Here is a 13,624-nt window from a genome sequence, read left to right as displayed (position 1 = left end):
CCTAGGCCCACTGGGGCTGTAGTACCAAAGAAAAAGAAATTACTGGTGTTGCATATATTGAAAAGCATGAGATCCTCATTATGAAAATGAATGCTGAGTTACAGATTGCATCAGGTTATCCAGTTGAACAGGTGTGGTGCTGTATGAAGAATAGTGTAATGTGTGGTGTTTGATATTTGCAGCAGTAACGTGAGTAGCCTAAGCAGAAGCAGCATTACGCCTGTGAGTGCAGCCACACTGTCTAGTAGTTGTGTAATCACATGTAACTCATCCCCCTTCAGTTCGGCCGCAGCACCAGCTCCAGCGATTGTGTCTTCTAGTCTTGCCTTCACCAAAACACCATCATGGGGCAGGTTTGTACGATTGCCATTTGTAGTAGCATGTGGAAGAAAATATGTGTTAGCCCAAAGCATATGATGCATAGCGTAGGAGCCATTTTTGTTTCAGTGCCATGGTATCTCAACAGAATTTGGATACCTTTGAAGTTTTTGATCTATGCTGGAAGGTGTCCAGATTTGAGTTTGATCCATATTGGTCAGCATTGAGGCTGTGTTGAGGCCCCCTGCAGTTGCCAAGGAAACCAATTTGCATGGAGATTTAACATGAATGGCAGTGTTCTTGCCATCCTTCTTTGTGCTGTTCTGCCTGCATGGCAAGATTGACTCAGATGCAGTGCAACAAATTGTGATTTCTGAAACATCTGTGTGAGACTAATGGTCCACTTTTAGTTCAGTCAGGTGGGAGGATATCATGGTCACGTGCTTTCAGATCAGTCATGCTTGATACATGATACTTGTTAGTTGGAGAGCCAGCTCTAGATAGTATATCCTGTGGGGAACCCTTTATTGTCCTATATATTCTCATCAGGTGTTGATTTTTGGAGGGGTAATATTATACCTAGCACCTTCTCACCACAGTGAACTACATACTTGGAAATGATGATCATAGTACTTGTATTGATATCCTCATGTCAGTTTAACTATTTTATATGATTTTAAAACCTCTCTCCTTCAAGTCTTTGTCCTGAGATCTACTTGATGTATATTTGAAGTCTTCATGGTGGTGATTGTTCAGATTGTGGTTTTTTCGGTTGTGGCACATGCAGGTGGGTACCAACATTTGGGGGGAAACATGCTCCCTCCATCTTCAGGGTTGAACTTGAACATCAACACAGAGGTTTGAGAAAGCATGTTCCTCTGAAACATTGTCATAAACCACAAGACCACAGTCTGAAGTTTGGTAACACTGGCTATGAGTTAGTTCTGCATTATGTTAGATGGCCATTTTGTTGTTAACTATATTGACAAATCACAAAGCTTACTTCACATAATGTGAAAAATGAAATGTCTGTGTATGTCTTAAATTATTTGTGAAGTGTTTATAAAATGTCTTACAACTCCTTAATTTAAATCTGTATGTATTTAGTGGATTACTATAAGAAGTGTTCTAATCCTGTCATTAAATTCTTTATTGGTTTTTGTGATTTTCCTGATATTTCACAATTTTTTTTTTCAGTTCAAGTGGGCAGCAGTTGTCACCAGCAGCATCTGTACCACGGCCAACGCCCCCTCCTGTGCCACTTCCAGCCACTCATCCTCTTCATCCCGCTACACATCCATTTCCTCCACCAATGTTTGCACCTCCTCTTCCACCCCCTGCTGCAACAGCCAGTCCTCTGAGCCTGCCACCAGCTGCCAACCCTAACCCCTTCTCAGCAGAGTCTCTCTTCCAGTCAAGTAAGTAACAGTAACATGTAGAGACTAATATAGATGTGTCATGCTGGCTGTCATGACCTATATACAGCCTGATTTGTGTAACCTACTCTGTGAATAGAAGAGAAAATTGTTTCTCACCCCTCTAATGTCTGTAGTTCTCGTGTCACACTGGGTATTAAAATCCCATCTCCTGCTGGTAGGTCACTTCAGCAAAGGATTTATGATTGATATAAATTAAATTTAGCTGCAAAATTTTATATAACTTCAGTTTCATATTGAGCTCTTTCTTCGCAAGGTCCCATTGTTCATGTACTGACCTTGAGATGTTAGTAACATTCAGAAAACCATATAAACTCTTGGTATGGTTTCATGTCAGAGACAGGGAGGAAGTGTTTGTGGCATTTATTCGTTTGGTAGGAGCATCTGTAGGGTTAGGGTTGGGAACCAATATTCATCACATGTTCAGAATTTCCTTTCAGCGGAGGTTCAGTCTGTGAGCAAAAAATTTCCACTGAGATGTGACTGAGGATTGAACTCAGAACCCTTTGAATGAGATCCCACTGTCATACTCAAGACTACCAGATCCCCTTCTTTAAGATATGTTGAAGAGTTGTCTTTTTTGCTGTGCCAGTCTTTGTCATCTCTATGTTTTATACTATCTGCAGCTTTTGTTGTACATAAAACAGATTTCACTTATTGGTACTGTTCCCTGCTGTAAATAAATGGCAAAGTTTATCATAAAGTGTTAACTATAGTAGTGCAGGTGTGTGTTTCTGCAGCGTTTGACTGCTAATGAAATGTCTATTAAAATTTGAATGTTGAGTTAGATTAATATGATACAGTGACATTAATTACAGATCAAGCAGACCTGTTGCGTCGGGAGCTTGACAGCAGGTTTCTGGCGTCACAGGATCGTTCACTGAATGTAGGGCCACCACCGTACCTGCGAACTGAGATGCATCACCATCAACATCAACATACACATGTACACCAACATACTGCACCAATACTGCCACCACCTCCTGCACCCTCTCTCTTTCCCACTCCACTGGTAAGTAACTGTCATAGTCAAACCCTTCTTAAAATTTGAATTTTCTGGGTTTTTTTTGTGAGGTGGGACTGAGTCCGCTTGGTACTATGGCCACTTCTGGCCTATTATACCAGCTCCAGATGGTAGGTGAGGGTGATTGTGGAGCAATTGGTGGAATGAAGATTGGCAGGGGAAACTGAAGTACTTGGAGAAAACCTGCCCCAGCGCCACTTTGTTCACCACAAATCCCACTTGATCAGACCCGGGATCGAACCAGGGCCCCGCGGTGGGAAGCCAGCGACTAACCGCTTGAGCTATGGCATGGCCTAAATTTTCTGTGTTACTACTCAGCCACAGTTTTAACTGAGTTTAAGCCTCAGCAGATCAGTTCTTTACCATTTTAGAATACGTGGGCTGACCTGAATAGAAATCCCTCGCCCACCACTATTACAATACTGGTATTTATGTATACCGCTAATTAATTTTCAAAAAACCCACTACCCTCCTTTAGAATGAAACTGTATGTATGCATAGTATACAAGCAGTAGGCGTGGGGAGGGAGCGACAAGATAAATTAAGCAATTTGAGCGACAGTTAAACTGCTAAAGGAGCAAGAAGCTGGATGGAAGTTTGATGCAGCCATGAATTTGTGAAAGAGTGCAGCCATTTCATAGTCTATTGCCATAGATTCTATTTATGTTTTCCTTGTCATAGCCATGTCCTACACTTGATCTCAGTTACTCCCTCAGTAAAGGTAACTAATTGAGTTGCTTAAAATGACATCCATTTGGCTGAAGTTGGAGCAATTTGAATTCCCAAAATATTGTGATTATTACAGAATATTATGCTGAAAATAGTGGGTAGTGTTTAGCACATTTGAGTCATCATGACTGCAACAAATCTTTAGAGCAATTGTTTCATGCAGCCCTGAATTGGCTACAGATGGGGCCATGCAATTTCTTATGTTTTTTAACCTTTGAGGTAAGTTAGTAAAGGTATCCCTGTAACAGGTCGTGGAGGCCCATAGGGTTGTGAGATGTTGAGGTTCTCACATTTTCTAGCCAATCGGCTCATAGATGGTGGTAAGGTTGTCAGCCTTACACGCCGGCCGCCCTTTACTCCCAAGAATATTCCAAGACTTTTCCTGGTACTCATTTCTGTTAAAGGCTGAGTCGACCCCAGGGACATAGTGTGGCTGGAAGGATTAGGTAAATTGAAAAAATCCACCTCATCAGGATTCGATCCTGCAACCTTGTATGCTATGCTTGTAGCATAGTGCCTCAACCAACTATGCTACTGCATGCCCCTTTTAACCTTTCAGGTGCTCAAGAAAATAACCCTTTTGGTTATCCATCACAATCCTGCTTGCAATCCACATGATTGTGATTTGGGTTGTGGCTTGAGGTTGGAAACCACTGCTTTACAGAATCTGAGCAAGAATGTTGGAGCTGGAAGTATAGTACCATCTCTTCTCAGTGTTGTGGTTTTATATTATGTGCATCTTTCTCTTTCAGTTTAAGGAAATCCCAAAATTAGGTGGCGTGGACTCACCATTTTACAGGCAAAATCTTGGGCTCACAAGTTATCCTGGGTTTTCACCAGGATTACTACATCCTAGTCTAGGGGGCTCTACTCCCTTTGCTCCACCCAATCATCTCCCTGCATTTACGCCAAAGGTATATATAAAGAACTTGTAAAAGTGAAACTTCATGTTATGTTGTATATAAGTATGAATGAATGAATGAATGAATGTATAAGGGGTGGGCCTTCTCGGCCCTTGCATCGCTACCTACAGTGGTCTGTTGTGTGTCCCCTTTTCATTAGCCTCTCAGCAATCCTGCGCTTCCAATGAAGTGCAGGATTTTATACCTGGGGGCATCGAAATAGTCACTTGGTTCCATAAATTACTGACCCAAATGACATAATCTTAAATAAGGTAAGGCCTCACATTCACATAGGATATGTGTAGCTGTTTCATTTTCTTCTTGACATCTCTCACAAGTGGGACTGTCACTTAGCCCCAGTTTGAAGAGGTGTCCTTTAAGGTGACAGTGTCCTGTAAGTAGTCCCACCACCCATCATTTGTATATAAGTATGTGAAATTTCCATTTACTGGTTGAGTTGAAAGTTTGATTATTTTGTGCTGGATTGTAGGGTTCGTGTGCCTTTTATTAACCATTACAAAAGGGATTTTAACATCTATGCACTGTACAATGGGATGGCATTTATTTCAGTGTTTCACACACAAATTCATAACAGCGTTGATATCTCATAACCATTGCATTGAAACTAACAAAATAAAAAAAGGAAATATGACTTCAAAACAAGTGAAGAAAATCATAAAGTGGACCATGTTCTGCCGAATTACTACCCTCTACACAGAACCTAAAATTAAACTGAGATTTATAATGACCAGAAATATATAAAATCTCGCTTTACTTAATTTGTTTCAAAATTGTCACATACACGTATGGATCCTTATCGCTTCTGCTGTGTGATTTAAACCATTCAAGTTCTTTATCATATTCTTGAAAGCAAGGGTACACACAGTGTCATCTGATAGGTCTCACAACTATAATCGCTTCCTCATGCTCTCTGCAAGCAAGGCACATGCAACAGTGTAGCTTGTTACCATCTTCTGGTTAGCATTAGTTATGCCTTGATACAAGGCCATCTAGTCTCATAGCTTGGAAGCTGTTGAGGCCAGACATGTGCCTAGCTTCAGCTTTCTTATGAAGCTGACTGTTGCTCATCTGGTAATGTAATTCCCTGCCTTATGGAACCTGAAAGTTTATTACTATTTACACAAGATTGTGTGCTGAGTCAGTTGAATTAAGTCCAAGCCTTCATATCCTGTTTTCACTGTCAGCCAACTCACTTATATCCTAAGCCTCATGTTGCTTCAACTCTCATTGCTATAATGCACTGAATCTGTGTCAGTATCCCAGTATGCGTAATATGTGTGAGATAGAAGAAAATAAATACAGGGTGCAGCAGTGGATTGTGACATTTTTGAGCTGCTGTAACAAACTAAATGAAGTTGGAGGGGGTTTTGTTTCTCTTTTCTGATCTGTGCAGCTGCTTCCCATAATGTAGTTAGAAGTGAGCTTCGGTAACCGGCAGGTAGTTCACCACTTGTTTGCAGGTGAACTCGTACTGAATGTAAGCCAGTAATGCAGGTCCAAAGCAGACTGTGCCATTAGTTTTCTGTTGGTAGTTACGGTAGAATTATTTTTTGTAACATTATCTTTAAGTGGGTGGAAAATTTTCAAAATACTGGCAGTGGTTGTAATTGTTTTGTCAGTAGTTCACTGTCAGTCCCCATGGCAAAGAATGTTGGCTGGGTTTGGGAAGCAGTGATCAACAGTCAGCTTGCTTTTCTAGATATCATTCAGTTAAGTTCACACTGCAAACTGCAAGATTAAGATTGTGCAGCAGCTGCAAGATTCTGTTAAAATCGCTCAAATGGCCTTCTGCACACTGTTAATCAACATCATGAAGACAGATCTAGATATTATTTACAAAGTGATATATATGACAATGGTACACTTTGTTTCATTGGATAGAATTTCCAGTAGTGAAGCAAAGAATGAAAGATCTGTATACATTGGTGAAAGTTAACATCTGATGTGACATGTTCAGCTTTGGAGTTATCACACCTACTTCTTTGAAGAAGGTTACCGCATGGTGACCATAACATTGGAGCAGTGTAGTATAATGCCCAAAATGTTGAAAGTAGATGGTGAAATCTGATTCTAATGAGATGGCACCACCATGCACACAGCTGTTTGAGGAACCAGGTGTACTGGGCACCCCATTTCCCATTTTGGTGATTTGGCATGGTTGTGTTAAGCGTGCTGAATTGATATGACTTTTTCCCGTTCGGATTTTAAAATGTAAAGTTTACTTCAGCAAATGTCACACATTTCCGAAGTCGGAATAGTGTATCTCTGATGAAATGCAATCAGTGCAGCATTATGCTAGAGACTTAGGAGAATTTCCAATCAAGACTTTCAGATGCATCATGTTGCAAAGAGAACATAACAGATTTTTAAAAAATGAATATGACCAAATAAATTTGCATTATAGTATTGCTATGCATTGAAATTGTTTTCTTTTTATTCCATTTTATCCTCATTAACACTAAACGATCTCATTCAGCTTCTGCACCATCTCTGTATATCTAATTGTCAACTCATGACATTGCTAGTCCTTATCCTCTGCCTTTAGCCAGTAGCGCTTCCAGTCTGTATAAAAGGGAATCGCTGAAACTTCTCCAATGTGGTCTGCCTTCCTCAGGGTCTTGAGTCCTCTTCCCGAATTTCAGTGAAGTCTGTCACTCTAATAGTTACCCCCCTACAGCTCAGAGCATGCATGTCAATCCAGCCTTGTGCTCTCAGGCTCCTGTGTCATGTCATGTCATAACATTTTGTAACATAACAGCAATCTCACAGATTGCAGGAAGCATTGTACAGAACCCTTTGTCATTATTTTCATACCTCAGTTTTTTTATCGTTTTCAAGTCAACTGAAATTTTGTCGAGTCTAATTCCCCACCATTTTTTAGTTTTGAATATCTGATAGTTGTGCTTTGTATTTTGATCTAGTTTTTGCTTATTCTTCTACACTTAATTTTCAGCCACATTCACTGTAACAGACATTTGTGTTTTGAGTTGTGAAGGCATGATTTTATTATCACTATTAGTTAGGAATAATAAAGAGTTTAAACATAGGAGAAGCATTTTAAAATCTCCGTGTATCTGCAAATTTGTGCCACTTATTACTTCAGTCTCTTACAACAGAGATGGACATCTCCAAAATTTATTTTATATTACTTTATTCTGTATTGAGATTGCTTATTGCCCATAAGACTTCATGACATCATGTTACCGTGAAAAGTTCACATTTTATAATTTATGTGGGTCTCCTATAGTTTGTTGTGACATTTCACTGTATGATAAATTGTTACGGGATCTCCACTATATTTATTTTTGCATGGCTAAGTTACAGTGTGTGTGGTATAGTCTTTCATTTATGCATGGGAAACTCCTGAGCCACAATGTATGTTTATGTATAATAATGGCATACCAAAACTTAAAATGCTTGACATTCTGTTTGTTAACATTTTGCTTTATCCAGTGAGTAACGCTTTGTTCTCTTTGTTTTTCCACAGCAGATGGGTGATCCCTCAAAACCCAAACCAGTGGTAGGTGTCTTCTTAAGTGGCTGCATTTTAGATTTAGTATTTATTTGTTATATAACATTTTATGGTTCACAGTTATTTTCTGTTATGGCTTTATTTTAATGTGGTTATGAAATGATATATATAAGTTGGACTTTGCAGACCTCGAACAGTGAATTGTTGGTGCAACAAAAACAGTGACAGAATTGTCAGTTTTATGAGATTTGTTTAATTCTGCATCATGGCACATATATATAATTTTTTTTTTGTGTGTGTTATACAATTTTGTGAATGAAGCTCGTTTTGTACACGTTTATTACTACTTCATTTGCATTAGAATTTTGAGTATTATATGCTTCTGACACCCTTTCATCCTTGTCGTTATCATCACCACACTAGATCAAGTTCACTTAGGTGGTGATGCTTCCAAATTGTATTTGAGAACCGTTGGGTTTTATCCTTGAGCAGGACACCAAGCAACATGACTAAAGTCCTTCAGGGTCTCCCTCAATCCCTTTGTGCCAATCGCAGAATAATACCTCAAATTATGTTATCCCTACTTCCTTCCACAACCTTTAAATTCATTGATCAGTAATGGTCTTGCCGTTTGTTGCTTTGCAGTCTGAGCTGCCATATGTAAGCCATTGAACCTTTGTAGGTATTGGAGTCCATAGCATAGGTACTATTCAGATAATGTTTGTGTAATCCCTCCATATTTATATTCATGAGGTACTTTGTTTCAGTCTCAGCTACTAAATTTCCCAACTCTTCTGCCGTTGGATTAAGTCTCCAGATAAGTGTTTATGTAGTACCATGGAAAAGGCCATACCTGCTCCATGCCCCAGCTTTCCATTTCTCCATATATATAATATTAAACTATCTCATATGTTCCCTTAACCACTGCTAATGTGGGCAGAGGTCAGGAAGGTCAGATGCAGGTCCAATCTCTGAAGATTTCCAAACAATTTCATCTATGAAAACCCTTAATTTCATGTTGTCTTCTTCTTTCACCAGCTTTTACTGTGTCCCTCTCCCTCCCATCTGCCCCCTCCTGGTCTTCTTGCCTCTTACCCTCTTTCATTCTTTGCTCTTCAGAACTTTTATTTTTATGACTTCTAATTTGCTTTCTGCTCTTCAGTCTTTGTCCATTCTGGTTAAATTAATACTGACTTTAAATATGTTTTGTATATTTTGTAAAATCTGGAGTAATTCTGGCCTACTTGAGATTTATTCATTTTAGTCGCCTTCTACCTACCATATTACCAGACCTTTACAAACAAATTTTGATCTGTCCAGTTGTCTTTGCTGCCTCATTTACATTACTGTTGAAAACAAAATGCTTAGTTGTTTTGATCAACCTCTTCTAAATTCTTCAACTATTTTAGGGTTCCTTCAACATATTTTTTGCTCATTCCCATATTCTAAAGCTTTCAGTCATGTTCACATATTTTTTATAACATTGTAATGTGCCAGTTTCATTCTCAAAAGAACATGCTGAAGATGAGATGAGCATGTTCCTTTGTCTACCAAACTATGCGACATCATATCTAAGATGGCGTTAGTCTTCAGAACATTGAAGTCTTTGCATTGTGCTATGCTTATTTTAGTTGATGGAATTGATTACTATAATTAGTTATTTGTACCTTACAGAGTAAGTTTCAGTTTATTTAAATATTTTATTATTAAGAGGGTAGATATATAGGTATGTTGATCGTTTGATTGCAGAAGTCAGGTCGTTGGAATGCAATGCATGTGCGTATTGCTTGGGAGATATATCACCATCAGCAGAAACAGCAGCAAGAGGCAAAAGCTGGAGCAGGAAAAGCTGAACTACTTAGGCCACCTAATCATCTGTTTCCTAGCGGCTTGGCTGCCCCACCTCGCCCCCATGACCTGCCTTCTTTTGCCACTTCTCTGTCCGGACACAGAGGACCTCCCTTTGATACAGCACCTCATCCAAGCAGCTTTCTCAACCCACCTTCCAGTCATATTGGTAAGTAGATATGTGTGGAAGCAAAAGTGTCTTGATGTTTGACATTTTCCTCCCATTGTTATTTGTCGATATTCTTTTCAGGTAGTGGAGTGTCTCCATTTGGGCGCTACCCTGCAACTTTTGGTGGACCAAACTCTGCTTTCCCTGGTCTTGGAACATCAGTATTTCCACCCCCAAGAGACCTCCCTCCTCTCCCAGCTCTTGGGCCTGTTCATGATCCCTGGAGCCGGTGAGTGATACCAGGAAGAGAGCATGTTCTACTGTAAAAGTATTCTGAACCATGTTATTCTTTATGCATTTATTTTAAATATTTATCTTTTAGACTCCAACGAACCGCGGGCGGTTTTCCAACATCGGCTGCAAGTCCATGGGGTCTGAAACCTGAACCAAGTCCATTGGAGAGGAGGGAGCTCGAAGAAAGGGAAAGAGAACGTGAGAGGGAGCGAGAGAGGGAAAGAGAGAGGGAACGTTGCCGTAGGGAACGAGAACGGGAAGAGCAGCGTGAGAGAGAACGTCGAGAACGGGAGAGGGAAGAAAAACAGCGGAAGTTGGAGGCAGAGCGTGAACGTGAAAGGGAACGAGAAAGGGAAAGGGAAAGAAGGGAAAAGGAGAGGAAGGAGATGGAGAGACGAGAATTAGAACGGGAACGTCTTCTTCATCAGCAACGTGTTGAAAATAGCAACAAAATTATATCTCGAGATAGGTCACCTATTCGAAATGGAACTGCACCAGATGGTGATGGGGTGAGAGTGAAGGAAGAACCTCGGACTGGCAAGGAAGATGATGTGGTCTTGTTGAGTCGACCTGGAGCAACAGGTGATGCTCGCTTCCATCCCCACCATTATTTGTCCCGCCATCCACACGGAATTCCCCCTCCTCCAACAATGCTGGATCGGTCCAGGGTGGTTCCACCAGTCTTGGGTGCTCCTCCAATACCACCGCACTTTTCCAGTGGTCCTGGTTCGACTTGGCCAGGAGCTGATCCTTTCAGAGATAATGCATACAGGTTTGGTCACCTGCAGCAGCTGCATTTCACTCCGTTAATGGCTGCATACAGGGCTGAAGAAGAAGAGCGTGCCAAGTTGTTTCAACCTTACCCACCACCTCCAGGACCACATTTACGGGGAAAGGCACCTAGTCCCTCTGGAGCAATGCAAAATAACCATCATCTCCATCATCGGGCAGGGCCTGGCCCAGGACCGGGCCCTGGCCCTGGCCCAGGGCCTGTAGGACACAAACTGGCATGTCCAACACCTCCTTCAACCAGACCACTAGACGGCACTCAAGTGGTGGACTTACACAAGAAAGAGGAGTCTTCACAGTCACGATGATAGCTGCTCTTGCCCTGTATGAATGTGTTCCCACTATCAGCCTCACAAGACCAGGGAGAAATCAGGGAGCCATGACTGGCCAGTTTCGGATATCTTCCCCGCGCGTTGACAGTCCCGAAACATTTTTCAGTTTTGCTTCATGCTGTTTCCTCTTTCTGGTCTTGTGATTATGCTACCCAAGTCATTGTGTGATTTTTGACTTGCAAAAAGAAAACTCTGTCTGTCTGTGTGCTAATTTATTTTATTACAAGAAGAGAGAATGTAATTTAAATACCAACAGTGGACCTGAGTTCTGCTCCTGTTGTTCAGTACATTGTGTATGTGCACTTCTGGCCAAATTGTGAAATTTGTATGACAATTTTTCATTGAGTATTTCTTGACCAGCCACACCAAATAAGAAAGAAGTTGAATCTGGCATATTAGATCAAATGGTTTTTTTATACATAAAATGAGTGGAATGCTTTTTTTACATTGAATGAGTAGTCATATTTTTGCGTGGAAAAAATCCGTTTTTTAATGTGAACTGTCTTTCAGAAAGAAAAAACAAAGCAATTTTAAAAAGTATTCATTCCTGCAGATATAGTGTTACCTTCAACTTCTCTTTGAGTCTCTATAAAATAAGTAAACAGTGAAATAATTTATTAGTTTGCTTTAATAGGTGCTACCATCTGTTGTGATGTCCTGCTGTGGTCATAATAACATGAAATGTTCAACTAAAAGTTTGAAGAAAGAGAAGCATTTAAGTGGCTGTGGTCCAGATACTTACATTGCAGAAACCCTGACAGTTCAGCCAAACAGACTTGTTTCCACTCTGAGTTGTTTCAGACTGCCACATTTGCATTGGAATAATTGATTTGATATTAAAAATATGGAATTTGGCTGCTTACAGGGACCTTGCACAGTTACGAAACTAATTACATGGAATGTAATAGGATTCCCTTTACTATTAAATGCTTCTTTCATTACATGTTGTAAAATATACAAAACTGGTTGATGAGTTCTTGGATTGTGTGAACAGGGGTTGCTGCAGCCTTAAAATTAGCCTTACAATATTCGTCACCCATAGTACATAAATGTTTGTCACTTGTATTATATGTTCTTCTGTGATAGCGTGAAAGAGACTGAACTCGACTACTTTCATATTTTGGTATGAGTTATGAAACTGTGTTGTAGTCTAGAGGAACATACTGTCCAGTCAGCCGGAGACCATAGTCCCATCAGGGCTACAGTCACCAGGATCCTAATAGGCTAGAAATGCCAGCCTTAATGAGCTGGGGACAGTGACCCCTTTGGGGGGCATGTTCCCCACTATGAAGGCATACCTTTGCCCTGAATATGGGGGTAATATGGTCCTCCAGCATTTTGGTACACACCTACTAGACTGACTGCAACACAGCGTCGTGACCTCAAGACCACAATATGAATCTTCACTGCCATGGATAGCTCAAATCTTATGTATTGAATACTCTTGATTCTAAAGTTGAGCCACCTTTCATTATGGTTTTTAAATACAAAGTGTTAATATAAAAGGTATTAAACTTTATAGAAAAACAGTATGCATTAAAATCTCGCTTCCTAGAAAATACATGACCTCTCTTTTTCTTTTACTGGCAACAAGAGGCCAATGTCTCATCACTTTGAAATGGATTTATTTCTTTCAGCTGCAACTTAGCAAGGTATAACAGTCAAGAGTTGAATGATTTTGTCTTAAGATACAAAATAAATAGTGACAGACAATGTAAATTCTACCCTTAACTATTATGTTGAATTTTTTTTAAATGCGCTTAATGGGGGGTGCAGTCCAACTGCGCCCACTTGGCATGGCAGCGACTGATTGGCCTATTGTAGCCTACCCCGGTAATTATGATGATTGAGAATTTGGTGGAATGAAGATTGGCAGGGGAAACAGAAGTACTCGGAGAAAACCTGCCCCAGCGCCACTTTGTCCACCAAAAATCCCACTTGAACAGACCAGGGATTGAACCCGGGCTACCACGGTGGGAAGCCAGTGACTAACTGCTTGAGCTATGGCGCGGCCCCTTATGTTGACATTACTGGCATACAGTCCATTTTTCCTGCGCAATACACAGCCACACAGCATTCTGGCTCTTCTGAAATACAACAAATGGGCAGAACTGCAAAACAAATAATTCTCATTTCTGGCAACACTTGCTACGCCTAACCCCTCTGTTGATCCATTTTTATACATAAAATCACAATGAAAATATGTGTTAATAGATATCAAGAGTGCAGTACCTGCTAGTCCTATTGGTAACTGTTAACAACAATGCCTACTTATGCATGTTGACAGAATGACACTCTTATAAACAATTAACTCTTGCTTATGTGTGGTAATGGAGAGGAGGAGTAGCAT

General features: G+C 40.4%; 1 protein-coding gene across 4 annotated transcripts in view; it reads left to right on the top strand.

The window, feature by feature from the left end:
• The window catches only part of LOC111873464 (autism susceptibility gene 2 protein), a 241,050-nt gene extending 227,897 nt beyond the window's left edge, over positions 1 to 13,153 (top strand). For 2 of the 4 annotated variants that reach the window (XM_023868205.2, XM_023868207.2), the window contains exons 10-17: positions 183 to 353; positions 1,516 to 1,736; positions 2,573 to 2,766; positions 4,260 to 4,421; positions 7,918 to 7,950; positions 9,652 to 9,919; positions 10,001 to 10,148; positions 10,242 to 13,153. In XM_023868205.2, the coding sequence (XP_023723973.1) occupies positions 183 to 353; positions 1,516 to 1,736; positions 2,573 to 2,766; positions 4,260 to 4,421; positions 7,918 to 7,950; positions 9,652 to 9,919; positions 10,001 to 10,148; positions 10,242 to 11,250 (2,206 nt within the window). In that variant the 3' untranslated portion in view covers positions 11,251 to 13,153. The remainder of the gene's footprint in view (positions 1 to 182; positions 354 to 1,515; positions 1,737 to 2,572; positions 2,767 to 4,259; positions 4,422 to 7,917; positions 7,951 to 9,651; positions 9,920 to 10,000; positions 10,149 to 10,241) is intronic. The other 2 variants (XM_023868206.2, XM_033755097.1) reach the window with 2 other exon arrangements.
• Positions 13,154 to 13,624: the final 471 nt, after the last annotated feature.

This window comes from Cryptotermes secundus, unplaced genomic scaffold, assembly GCF_002891405.2.
Source record: "Cryptotermes secundus unplaced genomic scaffold, Csec_1.0 scaffold333, whole genome shotgun sequence".
NCBI lineage: Eukaryota > Metazoa > Arthropoda > Insecta > Blattodea > Kalotermitidae > Cryptotermes > Cryptotermes secundus.
Note: the sequence above shows the minus strand (reverse complement) of the source record. Positions and strands in the feature narration are given on the sequence as shown.